Source organism: Onychostoma macrolepis, chromosome 11, assembly GCF_012432095.1.
Source record: "Onychostoma macrolepis isolate SWU-2019 chromosome 11, ASM1243209v1, whole genome shotgun sequence".
NCBI lineage: Eukaryota > Metazoa > Chordata > Actinopteri > Cypriniformes > Cyprinidae > Onychostoma > Onychostoma macrolepis.
In genome coordinates, this window is record NC_081165.1 from 24,210,683 (window position 1) to 24,226,916 (window position 16,234).

Consider the following 16,234-nt stretch of genomic DNA (forward strand, 5'->3'; position numbering starts at 1 on the left):
ATGAAAAATTGAGAAGGCAGGAAAAAGAAAATGACTACATTAATGCAAGTGAATCAACTATTCAGTAATTCACAACAAAGAGCTTAAAACAAGCAGGTTTAGCCATTTTAAAAGTTTTAAATATTCTAAATGTTTGTGTATATATATATATATATAAAATACACATTTATGACTTAATTTAGAATTTAATTATTTTATGTTAATATATATTGGATATCATGTAACCCATTCATGGACCTTCTTCACAGGTTAAAAGACTGCAGCGTAATGCTAAAATCTCGCATATAAAAAGTCATGAGATAGGTGTTTTGAATTTGTGTTGAATATACTGGGCATTTACTGTGGAAATAAAAAATCCACCAACATTAGAAAGCATTGCTGTCAACATCTGCTTAAAGTGAATATCTTAAATGTTTGCCGGCAACATATAAGCAAGCATAAAATAATATATAATCATCACTTAAATCACTGAAATATCAACTAGATGATATTTCTGAACTATGATAGCAATCCAGGTATGGTATTGTCCAGGTAACTCTGAGCTGAAAGTTTTCAAGTAAGATTCCAAATTTATGACAAGATCACATTTATTTCTTCAACATCAAACTTAATTCAAACAGGCAACCTGGCCATTCATATGTCCATATGACTTTATGGAGGGAAGAAAGGTCAATAACAGTAGAAGTTTTGAGATCAGACACAACCGAGCAATAAAATCAATGCCAAAGTCAATGTTCTGTTCTACCTTTGACTCCATGACGAAGCCTCGGGTGCAACAGATTTATTCCGATCCATATCCACCAAGAAAACAACAGCCGGGCAGAGGGAAAGCTCCAGAAATAAACAAAGCTCTGAGAGGAAAGCATGGACTTGCTTGGTGTTTCAAACGCAAACGTCCAAATCCAGGTAGCTCCTGCTGTCACAGCGGGGCTTTAGAAAATAAGCCACACAAGGCCCTATTAGTGTTATCATTAGCAAATCCGTACCAAGGATCAATGTTGCCTTAGCAAGACGATTTTAAAAGAGTCCAGGGAGATTTTTTGGGGAGGAGAAAGATAGAAAAACATGTCCAATGTCATGTGTACCGTGTTCACTTCAGACACTGTGAGCATCACCTTTTCAAATCGGCTGGCTCTTTGGTGAGGGCGGGGCATATGGTGGCTGTGACCGTGGGCGGAGCTGCTGTGGCGGTCGCCGGGGCGATGACGGCAGCCGCTCGTTCTTTGGCCAGTGTAGTCTGAAGCTCCGCCCTACGAGCCAGAGCGGCTTTCAAATGCCCACGGATTTCCTCGATCTTGGTCTGGAGCTCCTCAAGCTCGCTCTCTCTGGAGGGGCTCGAGGATCTCACTGAGGAAGAGGAGGCGGGCCCTCCGTTTTCACACACTCTCGCCAATAAACTCCCAGCCCCAGAGGCGGAGCTGGCCTGACCCCCCTCCGACATGACACGGGGCAGGAGTCGGCGTGAGTTGAGGGTCTCCAGGTTGAAATGGACCCTCTTGTTGTCTTTGGGCTCCTGCGCCACTTTGGCGCTCTCGTTGTTCCATTTGGCAAAGGATCCGAGGGGAGCAGGTGGAGGTGGCGGATGCGGCTGGGCTTTCTGGATGTTACAACTAGGAAGACAGAGCCAAGACAAAAGATTTTGTTAAAGGGATAGATCGCCCAAAAATTAAAATCCTGTCATTATTTATTGAGTTTTCATACAATATCCTTTTCTGTGTAATGAAGTCAATGAGGACTGGGGCTCTCAAGTTCCAAAATGACAAAAAAACACCATAAAAGAAGTCATCCATATGACTTGAGTGCTATGTTTGAACTTTTCTGAAGCTTTTTGAGTCACACAGACTATTTTATGGTACTTTAATGGTGCTTTTGAAGCTTGACAGCTCCAGTCCCCATCCACTTTTATTATAGTGAAAAGAGCAGCCAAAATATTAATCAAAAAGTCACAATGTCTTCCATAGAAGAGAGAAAGTCAAAGAAAAGCTTCAGTTAAATTACAAAAATTACTAAATCTAAACAGAAATATATAAAACTAAAATGACAAAAGCACATAAATTACTTAAACTAAAAAACGTTAATGAAAAGTGAGTATATATATTCAAAATATTAATAAATCACCCAATATAATTAATAGTGTTTATATTTGGGTGAACTATCCCTTTAAATGAGCTACACTCAGGGCCGTCCTTAGCTGACTCGCTTGCTGTAATAACATCAGCAGCAGCATTATTACTTGTTAAAAATCATTTTCCTTAACTGAAATAAAATAAAATATAAACATTAAATGAAAAACGTAACATTTAAAAAAGTAGAAATGTTGTCTTGGAAAATAATTAAAATAAGTAAATATTACTAAAAATGAAATAAAAAATATATGGAAGCTAAACAAAAAATATAAAAAACAAATACAAATAAAAATGACAGCACATAAAATTACTAAAACTTTAAATAAAATAAAAACTCACAATTGAAAATAAACATGATTCAAAATGTTAGTAAATATTACAATAGTATAATATTAAGAAACATTTTCATTAATTGAAATAAAGCTAATTCAAATAAAATATAAATATTAGATTGAAAAAAAATGTCAAGTAGCAATGTTTCCTTGAAAATGAATTAAAATAGGTTTCAGTTGACTTACTAAAACTGAAATAAAAATAACGCTAAATAGAAATAAAAAAAACTAATATAAAATGACTAAAGCACATAAAATTAGTCAAACTAAAAATAATTCAAAATATTCATAAATACTATAGTAATATGTATTTTTGGGGTGAACTATAACTATTAAAAGAGCTCCACTCTCATAACAAGATCCTCTTCTTTCTATAATAACATCAGCATTCTGAGTAAAAACAATGAAACATCATTTAAAACCAAGTGTGCATTTTTGACATTCAAAATGAAGTAAGCTGCCATAAGCTGCTGTTAAAATGAAAAATAGATTAATAAAACAAAGTCAAAACCTTTTCTCTGTGTTCGCCCGCTGCCGTTTCACATCCTCATAAGTCATGTTCAGTGCTCTGTGGATTTTCTGCGAAAAAAACAAAAGATTAGAAGAAAAGAAAAGAAAAGAAAAAAGGATTTATCTCAGCAAGGGATGAATGAGAGAGATCAGCATCATGCTTTTGATTTTAAAAATCAATATTCTAGAGATGGCAATTACTGACTCGGCTTGGCAGTAATCTCTTCACAAGCCCTCAGAGAAAGAGCCGGAGAGATCAAGCACAGCTCATTTACAGAGTCAAAGCTTCACCCCATGAATAACACAACTGTGCCATTCCTAGTCTTAGTTATCGGTGGAAGGAAGAAAGAAAACATTCTGACAGAATAATAAACTTGGCGACAGCTGAAATTTTGGGGAAAAAGGCCCAGACAATAATTAAAAAAAAAAATGAACATTTAAAGAAGATAGTTTGGTCAACTGTTAATATTTGGCTATCAATCCTCACATCGTTTGAAACACGTTGGGTTCAGTGTTACTTGTTTTGTTTTTGTTTACCCTCAATATATTATTTATATTTTATTTTCAACTGATTTAAATTTATATTATATAAATTGTATTCTGATTGTATTTTTTTAACTTATTACCCAAAATACCCGAGATGTAATCATTGTCAAATACTTAAAACAAATAATTATTTATTAAACCAAATATACAGATTTAACTGATATATTATTTTATTATTTAATTAAAATAAATAAGTTTAAGATGAATCACAAAAATAAGGTTAAATGTGTGTGTGTTTCTGCAGTATATATACAAACCCGATTCCAAAAAAGTTGGGACACTGTAAAAATTGTGAATAAAAACAGAATGCAATGATGTGGAAGTTTCAAATTTCAATATTTTATTCAGAATGCAACATAGATGACATATCAAATGTTTAAACTGAGAAAATGTATCATTTTAAGGGAAAAATAAGTTGATTTTAAATTTCATGGCATCAACACATCTCAAAAAAGTTGGGACAAGGCCATGTTTACCACTGTGTGGCATCCCCTCTTCTTTTTATAACAGTCTGCAAACGTCTGGGGACTGAGGAGACAAGTTGCTCAAGTTTAGGAATAGGAATGTTGTCCCATTCTTGTCTAATACAGGCTTCTAGTTGCTCAACTGTCTTAGGTCTTCTTTGTCGCATCTTCCTCTTTATGATGCGCCAAATGTTTTCTATGGGTGAAAGATCTGGACTGCAGGCTGGCCATTTCAGTACCCGGATCCTTCTTCTACACAGCCATGATGTTGTAATTGATGCAGTATGTGGTCTGGCATTGTCATGTTGGAAAATGCAAGGTCTTCCCTGAAAGAGACGACGTCTGGATGGGAGCATATGTTGTTCTAGAACTTGGATATACCTTTCAGCATTGATGGTGCCTTTCCAGATGTGTAAGCTGCCCATGCCACACACTCATGCAACCCCATACCATCAGAGATGCAGGCTTCTGAACTGAGCGCTGATAACAACTTGGGTTGTCCTAGTCCTCTTTAGTCCGGATGACATGGTGTCCCAGTTTTCCAAAAAGAACTTCAAATTTTGATTCGTCTGACCACAGAACAGTTTTCGACTTTGCCACAGTCCATTTTAAATGAGCCTTGGCCCAGAGAAACGCCTGCGCTTCTGGATCATGTTTAGATATGGCTTTTTTGACCTATAGAGTTTTAGCCAGCAACGGCGAATGGCACGGTGGATTGTGTTCACCGACAATGTTTTCTGGAAGTATTCCTGAGCCCATGTTGTGATTTCCATTACAGTAGCATTCCTGTATGTGATGCAGTGCCGTATAAGGGCCCGAAGATCACGGGCATCCAGTATGGTTTTCCGGCCTCGACTCTTACGCACAGAGATTGTTCCAGATTCTCTGAATCTTTGGATGATATTATGCACTGTAGATGATGATAACTTCAAACTCTTTGCAATTTTTCTCTGAGAAACTCCTTTCTGATATTGCTCCACTATTTTTCATCGCAACATTGGGGAATTGGTGATCCTCTTCCCATCTTGACTTCTGAGAGACACTGCCACTCTGAGAGGCTCTTTTTATACCCAATCATGTTGCCAATTGACCTAATAAGTTGCAAATTGGTCCTCCAGCTGTTCCTTATATGTACATTTAACTTTTTCGGCCTCTTATTGCTACCTGTCCCAACTTTTTTGGAATGTGTAGCTCTCATGAAATTCAAAATGAGCCAATATTTGGCATGACATTTCAAAATGTCTCACTTTCAACATTTGATATGTTATCTATATTCTATTGTGAATAAAATATAAGTTTATGAGATTTGTAAATTATTGCATTCCTTTTTTATTCACAATTTGTACAGTGTCCCAACTTTTTTGGAATCGGGTTTGTATATATATATATATATATATATATATATATATATATATATATATATATACGTGTGTGTGTGTGTATGTATGTAGGCCTATATATTTTTTTTTTTTTTTTCTTTTCATTAACAAAAATATATTGGGTTTTATGGAACAAAAAAGTCTAAATCTGACAGATGTGATCACCATTCATTTTATTACGAAAAGGACATCTACGAAACATCTCCTTTTGTGTTAAACAGGAGAAACAAAGTCACACGGGTGAGTAAAGCCTGACAGGGTTTTTATTATGGGGTGAACTGTCCCTTTAAATTAGCCTCACGGCTCACCTGGCTGGTGTGAAGCCAGTATTTGAACTTCTGTTTGCGGCGGATGTGTGGCAGAACCAGGCGATAGAAGGCATGTTCTCCTGCCAGAGTGAGTAAGGCCCCGGTCACACCCACACACAGCAACACAAACAACCCTGAGAAGTGGCGAATGCCCATCTGCAGCGTCTGGACAGAGACAGGACAAATACAGAAGAAATGAGACTGAAGCAGTGCGATGCGGTATTTGTACACAGGAGGGCAGTATAATCCTACTGACTGACATTAGATTAGCCTGAGAGAAGCCCATGGCCTTCCTGGTGTGCCTTTGATGGAGAAAGATTCCTACCAACTTGAACTAATTGACATTAAAAATCCTCTTATTAAAAGCGAAGCAGGAGCCACATCAATATTAGATGGGGAGAGCTGATCTGTATGTACCTCTAGATAGCTAGAACTAAACCACCGACTCTAATAGACACAAAAAAATCTATCAAATCAAAGAGCTCTACATAATAATGGTGTTTTTTTAAATCATAAATCTGTAGGTTTTTGAAAGCGTTTCACACTGCATTATATGATAAAGATGACTGTAAAGAAAAGGTACAGTAAAAAACAGTTGTATGTCCTGTGTTGACATATTTCCTTCATTTGGACAGACAGTGAAGAGCTCATCCCATTTTAATCAAATTAAAAATGTAATACTATTTTAAAATTTAAAAAATAAAATAAATAATAAAATGTGTATTGGATGATAGACAATTTTAGAAGTAGAACAGCATATAGGCCTACCCAAAATGTTGGTAAGATTTTTTTTTTTTTGTTATGTTTTTGAAAGACGTCTCTTATGCTGCATTTATTTGATAAAAAAACAGTAATATTGAGAAATATTATTACAATTTAAAATAACTATTTGAACATATTGTAACATGTAATTTATTCCTTTGATGCAAAGCTGAATGTTTAGTATTATTACTCCAGTGTTCAGTGTCACATGATCCTTCAGAAATCATTCTAATATGCTGATTTGCTGCTCAAGACACATTTTTATTATTATAGATGTTGAAAACAGTTGCATTGCTAAATGATTTTTGTAGAAACCATGATAGATTCTTGATGAATAGCATTATGAATTTCTGGGTTCTTTAAAATAATTTCTATTGAAGCAGAGTCAACTTTAAGTGAACCACCTGAAGATTTACTTACCTGGAAAGTGTAAACCCTAAGATGCTCTGTTGTTTGAGTTTCCGATGCAGTTTGACATAGCAACAGTAGCTCAGCCAATAGAGTGAGTTTGGGGCGGAGCTATATGTTTGCAAACCAATAGAAAAAGGGGGAGTGTTTGTGGAAACCTTTTGAAAACAGTCACTAGTTTTGCACATTTGTTTGGTGCAGATGATGACCTGAGAATCTCTTAAAAGAAACAGTGACTCCAGAAAAGAAATAAAGAGAAAAAAACAAAAAAAACATGAATAAACATCTAACTCTTTCATGTGTGTGTTTAGACCGCAGGGCATGAGGCCTGTATCTTGACGGAGAAACTTTTCAGCTGCTGCACAACTCTTTTTCGTGTATCTTGTGTTCTCAAATCCAGCGAGAGAGCAGGTGAAGCTAGGTTCACTGTGTATTATACTGATCCACAAGCACGAATCCAATCCTGTAAATCTATGTAAGGCCGCTGCGTACTGCCAAGCAGCATTCTGGGAAATAACGTATTCTATTAGCTCTGTCTCAGACATGTTCACTTGTCGGATCGATTCAAAACCCAGTGTATCTTGCGTAGGTTTTAACCAGCTCACAATGCTTCGTCCTCGTATTCTCGTCCTTCTGTGAGGCTCTGATGCCACAAGAGCGCCGAGATTTGAAATGGAAATGAGGAATAATCTTTTCTGCTCAGGCAATGGTAATTTTCCCCCTGAAATTAAGAGATGGAAAAAAACATGCCCTGCCGCAAGCTTAAAGCGTTCAGGAGCATGGAGAAATCTGTCTTAGGAGAGTGGGATAGTTCGGCCGTTCTGGATGTCAGCCGTCAACCGATCAGCACGCTCCAAAAGTGTCATTTACTCAGGAATCTTCTGAGGTTTCGAGCAGATCTAACGCACACCTCTGTCAGCACCGGAGATAATGACACGAGATAAGTTAGTGAAGGTACTGAGCCAAATCAATGTGTAAGCACTGAAGCCCCTCTAAAGCAAACATCACTTACTCATATCAGCCTGTCAGACTTAAAGGGGCTCTGTGGAAATGATAAACATTTGAGCTCTCTATTGGCGGTTTCATATGAAGAATGACAGGATGGTGTCATTGCTGAGATCTCAGGAGCTTTGTTCGATTGGATAAAACGGCGAGTAATTAATTAAAGAAAAATGTAATTTGGTAGTACATGACAGGCTGGAGATTTGGAGGTTTAATTGATTAGCACAAAGATTTTATGTCGGCGCTTTAAGAAGGACCCCGTGAAATTAGGGTGACCACCTGATTACTGCTCTGGTGCAAATGTGATTTTGCAGGACAATGCGGGACATGTGTGAAAGAGATACATTTAGTGCTATTATACTATGCAAATATTGATTTACATTAGTTGGAAAGCCTATCTGCCATTATGTTGGATGATAACATGTTTTAAATCACCTATAAGTTATGTTAATGGTGACCGGTTCTGTGACTTTGGTTTGAGTGATACATTGTAATTTACTCTACAGGACCTATTCAGTCTGCAAAATATGATGAACTGAGTATTTTCATTTTTGCTGAACTGGCCCTTTAAGAATCGTGATTTTATTTTTGTTAGAGATTTCAAAGAAGTAATGACAGCGAGATGGTAGAAAAATAGTACCTCCCAGACTCTGAGAGGCTTTTAGTGAAAACTGAGTAACAGGCTAGTAGGTAAAAATCACCTTGGGTAGCAACTAGTTTATTTTCTTTTATTAGACCATGCAAACATCAAATGCCTTTACTGGGTTCAGTACATCTTGAACTTGTACTTTTTGACGGATCTGGCAGGTTAAATCAGGATGTTCTTATCCAGCATGTGTGATGAATGATTTTCTACTCGCTAGGTGGAATTAGTGGGAGGGACATTTTCATTCTAGAGAGCATTTGATTGGATAGAATTTAGACACGCCCATGAGTGCAAGATGATGTCATCTAAATTTTAAGGTCATTTCCTAATAAGATTTTAAATTGTTTTCTTAGATTTGACAAAACTGCAATGCAACTCTGCAATGATGTTTTACATTTCTGCTTCTTTCGGCTGAACCTAAATATTTAATTTATATTTCGTTATTTATTTAACAATTAGCTGTCTAATAAGTGGGATAATGTACAGTTATAAATATTTTTCTTTATAAATTATGCATTATTTATTTTCTGTGTCACTTAATAATCTTCATTTCCCAACAAAAATGTACAGATAAAGCAAGCATTTTTCTTTTTACGTTATGCCTTATTTATTTGATGAACATGTTTCTGCTTCATTCAGCTGAACCTAAATATTGAATTTACATTTATTCAATTAGCTGTCTAATAAGTGGGATAATGTACAGTTATAAAATAAACATTTTTATTTATTAATTTTGCATTATTTATTTGCCATATCACTTAATAATCATTATTCCCCAGCAATGTAAGTGGGATAAAGTACAGTTATAAAATTAACATATTTTACACACTATGCCTTATTTACTCACTGTATCACTTAATAATCTTTATTTCCCAACAATAGGCTATAACTGTAAACATTTAGGTGAAATCTAAATGTAACGTACAACTATAAAAATCAAATCAACACAAGCGCACAGCATTTCCATTTACATGGCATGGAGAACACCATCAAACAGCTCAAACGTATGAGATTGAAAAGTGACACCGCCAACCATGAATTCATTACGTGCTTCTAATCCGGTAAAAAGGATTGAATTGATATAGGAATTATGCACAAAAAAAATTAATTTGTTAATGTTAAAACCAAATGATCAGGTTCTGTTTTGGGCCACCTCTGAAGATTTCTTGCACTATGCACCACTGTTGATTTTTCTTTTGAGTCCTGCTCACCTCTGTAACTGCGAAGACTCTCTTTCCGCACGGCACCACCTTGTACCACTTGTCATGCAGCATGTCCATGTAGCCGTCTGACTTGTAACGGCTGATGAATTCAGATATGTTGGAGGTGAGCGGTGAGTTCTGGGGCAGTCCGATCCCGTAACCTGAGGGGGGGAAACCACTCAGTCAGTCCAATTCATCAAAACACCTCCAGAACAAACAGAATGTGCTACAAAGCTTCATTAACCTGCCTGTTTCTGAACCGCTAATAGAGTTTCCAACAATTTCTTTCAGTGTTTTATAGGAAACGATCATTACATGCCCACTGAGCTGAAATAATGGAGGGATGAGGGAAACAAATACATGACAAATTTCAGGTTTTGACAAGCCTTGAATGATTCAATAATTGAATCATTCAATAATTGACACCTGAATCATGCTAATCTTACAGGAGTTAGTAGAGTTAGCAAAACACGCTTTTCACTAAAAGCCTCTCAGAGTCTGGAAGGTACTATTTTTCTACCATCTCATTTTCATTGCTTCTTTGAAATCTCTAACAAAACATGCAAATTAGACTTCACAAACGATTCTTAAAGGGCCAGTTCAGCCAAAAATGAAAATACTCTCTATTTACTCAACCCTCATGCTGTTAATAGTGCAGTATTGTAACAGAGGCTTTATTGTACATCTATTGTATTGTATGCCATATATGTTCATGTTTAATACTTCCTGCGTGAAGAAATATATTTTGTGTTCAGTCAGTTAACTGTCGTCAGTATACACACTCATAACGATATCTTTTTATCTCTTATCCTGCCCGAAAAAAACTATAAACATTACAGATATCATCTGAAGTAACAATTAATTTACATACATATGTAGTAATCGGGTGATTTTAGGTCAAGGTTTTGGCTGTTTGGCTCAATGATGCCCTCTGTTGGTAGGGAATAGTATTGTGGCCGCTTGAACACTTCCGGTAGGCTAACTAAAAAATTACTAATTTAATTTTCAGGGAACTATTTCAGAGAATGGATATGTGACTTCAGAAACGTAGACAAAAAATGGACGTAGATGAAGTGATGTAGTGACAAGAGGGGTGTGTCACTCTGGGCCATTTCATAGGTGAGTTATGATGTGGGCGGGGCTTAAGAGTCCTATCATTCATATATCATTTCATAGACCTGTGTTCCCAGACAGGCATGAATCTCATTCAATCAGCACACACATGGGAGACGAACTGACGCAGGAAATTGGACGACAGGCATATGATAATTAACACGGTCAGGAGTCCTGCGCGAGCCCAGAGGAGTCTGATTACGCCGAACCTCAATTACTATTTTAGCCCAGATTGCCAGCGGAGGGTCAGGCCTGGAAATGGAGAAATTATAGCTAGGACAAAATATAGGGAAGATCAACTATAAGGCGCAAAATATAATACTTGGTCCAATCGGTGGGCTGTTTTCCCTCCAGCTCTCTGCAGTAAATCTGTCACTCACCAGCCCCCACCGGTCCCTAAGTGGCTGACAGATCACAGATATTCAAATGTTGACATCTACGCATTTCATCACTGCCAAGCTGCAGCATGTACACACACAAACATTACTGTAGCTCTGCACTTCAGCCTAAAACACAGTCTTATAGATTAAGCACTCATTAACAAACCATGTGCTGAAATAGCACTGAATCGTGTAATTAAATCTTATAGACTGAGCCTTTTTCACAATAGTCAGAGCTGTATGTCTGTTGCAGTTAACCTCTTGTGAAAAAGAAGTGCTCTGAGTCGCATTGAATGTGTACATGTAGTGTGCTCAAAATATAAAAATTGTACTTTCAGATAAGATTAATGAAATAAAAGGCCACTTAAGTGTGTTTAAAGAGAGCTAGAAAACTTTTATAAAAAGTAGAGTTTCTTAACACTTACTGAGTACATTTTCAAAAAGTGCACTTTTAAATGTAAAATTGAACGTTTTAAGATTTAAAAGTTCATTTTAAATCATTATGTTTTGACTAACATATTAAAGCACGTGCGCTTGTACAAGTACTTGATTATCATTTTAACTGTAGTGTGTTATTCGATATTACGTTCAAAGTTAATATATTTTAAATTCATCATCATTATAAACTTGGAATTCAACTATATTAAAATATATTTAGTTTTCCATAAATGCTTGTCAGTACTTTCGGCAGTAAACTTTTATAGTAGTAACAGCGATCATGAAATTATACATAAAGAACTACTCAAGTCATACTTAAGTGGGTCAAAAGCAAAAGTTCAGCTAAACGCATTTAACCTAAATTTAAACTATAATACATTTTCATGTAATTGCAATTAACATCCAATTAATGCAAGTGCCCAAAAAGTTACATTCCATTTACACTTTTATTCTTTTCAAGTATATTATTTCCATAATAAACACTTTTTTAAAGTTCTTTTTCAAAAGGGACAGATTTGTGTTTTTCTACATTTAATACGATTAAACAATGGAGAAGACCATTTATAACCACTTAGGTTTGGTGCGCAGTATGCTAGTTTATTTCATAAATACCCTACTATCATTTTTTTTAAAGATTAATTAATCAATTGAGTGAAATAATGAGGTTCATTGCTTAGAACACAGCAATAATAACAATAATATACAATCTAAAAGAAGTAAAACAGGAAAAAAAAAAAACTGAGATATAATGTTAAAATATTTTCAGTGCCTCTCTGCAGTCAATGCTGAGCAATTTCGTGAGTGTGACAAATAATTTTGCAGCATTTAAGGGCAGAACTGAAGGGCAAGACCTGTCTGTTAAATTACAGCTGATGCACAAGACCATGCTTATTAATCCATTAAAAAAACATGCATAACATCATCCAGCATGGACACAGAGGTATAATACGTGCTGAGGGGGAATGAACAGACATGAGACATGAGACAACAGGCATATGGTAATTAACAAGACACGAGCGGGGCATGAGCTCAATTAGCCCTGCCGCCCATCTCAGGGTTTGGCCTGGGAAATAAAAACATTACAAACCGGACCACAATTATTTTCTCCAGCGCTCTCTTTCCTCCAGCACACCTTTCAGTGCCGCCTTCAGGAAAGATCCGTGCTTCCTGTAGGCAGCTCAGGAAAACAGCCCAGGTTTGCATTTAAATTGGCTTCCCCACAAAAATGCATGACAGCAGGAGAGAGCTCTGCCAAGTTGACTTCTTACTCTTTTTCTCCCCTTGTCAGTTGTGGTTTTGTTAATACATTCTAAAAAATGCAAATGTCAAGTTTGAATACTTCTAACCAATTTGTCTCTATTTTCATCTCTTTATTCCCTTCAAGCACAGTATCTACCTCCTGATGGCAGTCCAGATTTCTAATGACAGTCATTTTGGTCAGTGAATAACATAACACAGCAGTTTTCTCCACATCAAGGGAAGAATCATACAGTAGCTTTTACATATATTTGATAAAATATAAATCGATTCGTATAAAAATCATGCAATTTAGTATTTATAAAAGCTGCATTACATTAAAACAATGTTCCTTATATCTATCATCAGAGGTGGGTAGTAACGAGTTACATTTACTTCGTTACATTTACTTGAGTAAATTTTTTGGGTAACTAATACTTTTAGAGTATATTTAAAAATGGGTACTTTTACTCTTACTCAAGTACATTTTTAGTGAAAAAACGGTACTTTTACTTCGTTACTGTGGGCGACGCTCCTCTCCTTACTTTATCTTAATGCATACAAGTTAAAAATCCTTCAATTTATTAAGCGCTCCATCTACTTTTTTTTTCTGGGGAATGAGCGATGCCCGTTCGCGAATGATTCATTCTTTTGAGTCAATTCTGTTCGAAGGCTTGATCAAACCAGTTGGCAGACCAATGAATCAGTTCGCGAATCAGTTTGAATGATTCGTTCACTTCCCTGCCGCACGCGCTGAGTCGTCTGAAACGGTTCTCACTCAGAGTTGTAACATCAAGAGCGTTGAAGAATCTGAATTTGGATCTACAGTCAGTTGAAAGCAAATCTGCAAAGGCTATGGTTTGCTAGCTATGAAGATCTTTATTAGACGAACACCGCGTGTGCTGTCGGTTCCACAGGTATAGATTCGCTTACAGTACACGATACCACTATGACATTACCAGTTTGTTGTACATGTACCTTATACATTAAATACAATGTATAAACTATTCATTAAATAAGCTGTGACAGAGTATGAAATAAACACCCGCCAAACCTGCGTTAGTTCCAGGAGGAATGCCTTGCCTAGACACAATTAATATGGATATTTTCACAATATTTACGCTTGCAGAAATAAAGGCTACATTTGTTTACATTTTGCAGAACAGACGGAAGAAGTGCATTTGTTTCGTTATGTTCAAATGTTCTGTAACGGTCATGTGAGGAGTTTTCACTCTTCTCCGTGTCAGAGGTTATATACATTTATAATACATAATTAAACTTTAAAATATAATTTAATTTAACTCAGTGATGAAAATCAGAATTTGTATCAGCTGTTACTCCAGTTTTCAGAGTAATGTAGCTCAAACCAGCATCCCATGCTTCAAAACATACCATACCAGCATATGCTGTTTTTTTCAACAGGGAACAGTTTTGCTGCTTATTATTTTTTGGAACCTGTGACAGTTTGTTCAGGATTTTTTTATGAATAGAAAGCTAAAAAAGAACAGCATTGATAATAAATCAGGCTGATAAAAATTCTGATTTGCATCACTGAAATAAATTACATAAAAAAAATTAAAAAAAAAAGTATTTTGAACGGCAGTGTGTGTGTGTGTGTGTGTGTGTGTGTGTGTATACAAATGTATCTAAATATCTATATATCTAAATAAAAATAGACTACATTCAGCATATGATCCAAAGTAACTAGTAACTAACTACTTGAGTAGTTTTTTTATCCAATACTTTTTTACTCTTACTCAAGTAACTATTCAGACTATTACTTTTACTTTTACTTGAGTAAATATTTCTTCGAGTACTTTTACTTTTACTTGAGTACAGTTTTTGGGTACTCTACCCACCTCTGTCTATCATCATGGATGTAGCATCATGCAAAAGCTATATTTTCTATTACCAATAGCAGAAATTCTTTATTTGCAGGTATTTTGTCCTTCAATTATTTCACAACAGAGATGCCACCAAGATAAAGTGAGTAGCATTTAAGTTTCTGTATGCCAGTGCATTTTTCAAGGGAGATAAAGTTGTCTTAAATAATGATAGGAAAAACAAATGTTTATTTAATCTAAATTAGATTAAATGCTTTACATTTTATATTGGTGTATAAATACCACATTACTGTTGTATTATATCCAGGGCCTCAAATGAACCCTCTTCAAGCGTCAAATGCGAGTAAAACTCAGTGTTGGCGAGTAAATGAAACAGTATTACTATTTCAAAAATTACTATTTCAGTATTATTAATTCAAAAATGGAGTTAAAATAAAAAAGAATTCTAATTATTAGTATTAATTACAATTGTGAAATACTTTACAGTTGAGTAGTATTAGTTGTAATTCTTTATTAATCTTTATAATGTGATTTATTCATATTAAAAATAAATATTACTAAGAACAATATAATAAAAATTGCAATTATATTGTTTTTCCCAATTTGTTCTGCCTATTTTTCAGTAAAATAATGCATACAGTTTCATGGCTGGTAAAACATATTTAAGGGTGGTAAATTGTCTCAAGTCGCCGGCCACTGGCAGATGTTGAGAAATGTTAGCTTTATGATCGTTATTTTGACGATGTGTGTTTCAACTCTTATCCTCCATTGCAACCTGTATGTCTGGTCATATGATCTCAACATGGCCGCCATTTCCATACAATGAAAGTCAATTGGGTCCAAAACAACATGAGGGTGAGTAAACAATGACAGTATTTTAAATATTTATGTGTTAAATAAACCATAAACTACATAATCTGTTCAATTAAACTGTTCAAACTCAATTTGTACATTCTGCTTACCTTCAATAGCAAAGGGTTTTCCAACTGTCAGCAGCTTGCAGTCGGCATCAATGGACACCTCGTAGTCCAGCAGGGCTTTGTCCATGATAAAAGCATCAAGTTGAGGCGGATCTGTCCTTCACAACATAAAAAGAGGGGGGCTACAAAACTACACACACACTCTCTCTCTCATTAAACATGCACAGTATGATTTTCATAAGTCAGATTGTGCATCTCATTCTGGTGCAAATGGAACACAGACATCATTTGTCTGAGCTAAATGTTCATAAACTGCAGCAGCAGCCATAAATCAGCAGCTACGCTAAACTAGATGCAAGCTGAATAGAGCCCAAAAAGGACATTTTAATGGATAGTGACACCTTAAGGGCAGTGGCCCACCCTTACTTAATTTAATGATAATAAAAGACGTCATTTATCAAAAAGTTCAGCCAGCAGCAAATTCGAAGTTATACAAATTCAGCAGCACAACTTGTGGTTGATAAGAACAGTTCTATTCCATGTATTTTTTGTCAGTACAAATCAAAATGATCATTGCTAAATGAAACCTATGAACATTTGTGACCCTGGACCACAAAA

At 35.8% G+C, this 16,234-nt stretch overlaps 1 protein-coding gene across 1 annotated transcript in view; it reads right to left on the reverse strand.

The window, feature by feature from the left end:
• Positions 1–188: 188 nt before the first annotated feature.
• Positions 189–16,234, reverse strand: part of grin3bb (glutamate receptor, ionotropic, N-methyl-D-aspartate 3Bb) — a 73,975-nt gene continuing 57,929 nt past the window's right edge. The window contains exons 5-10 of the mRNA XM_058790491.1: positions 15,659–15,774; positions 9,695–9,846; positions 5,666–5,830; positions 2,970–3,037; positions 1,116–1,610; positions 189–930 (exon numbers count right to left, since the gene is read on the reverse strand). Coding sequence (XP_058646474.1) covers positions 729–930; positions 1,116–1,610; positions 2,970–3,037; positions 5,666–5,830; positions 9,695–9,846; positions 15,659–15,774 — 1,198 coding nt within the window. The 3' untranslated portion in view covers positions 189–728. The remainder of the gene's footprint in view (positions 931–1,115; positions 1,611–2,969; positions 3,038–5,665; positions 5,831–9,694; positions 9,847–15,658; positions 15,775–16,234) is intronic.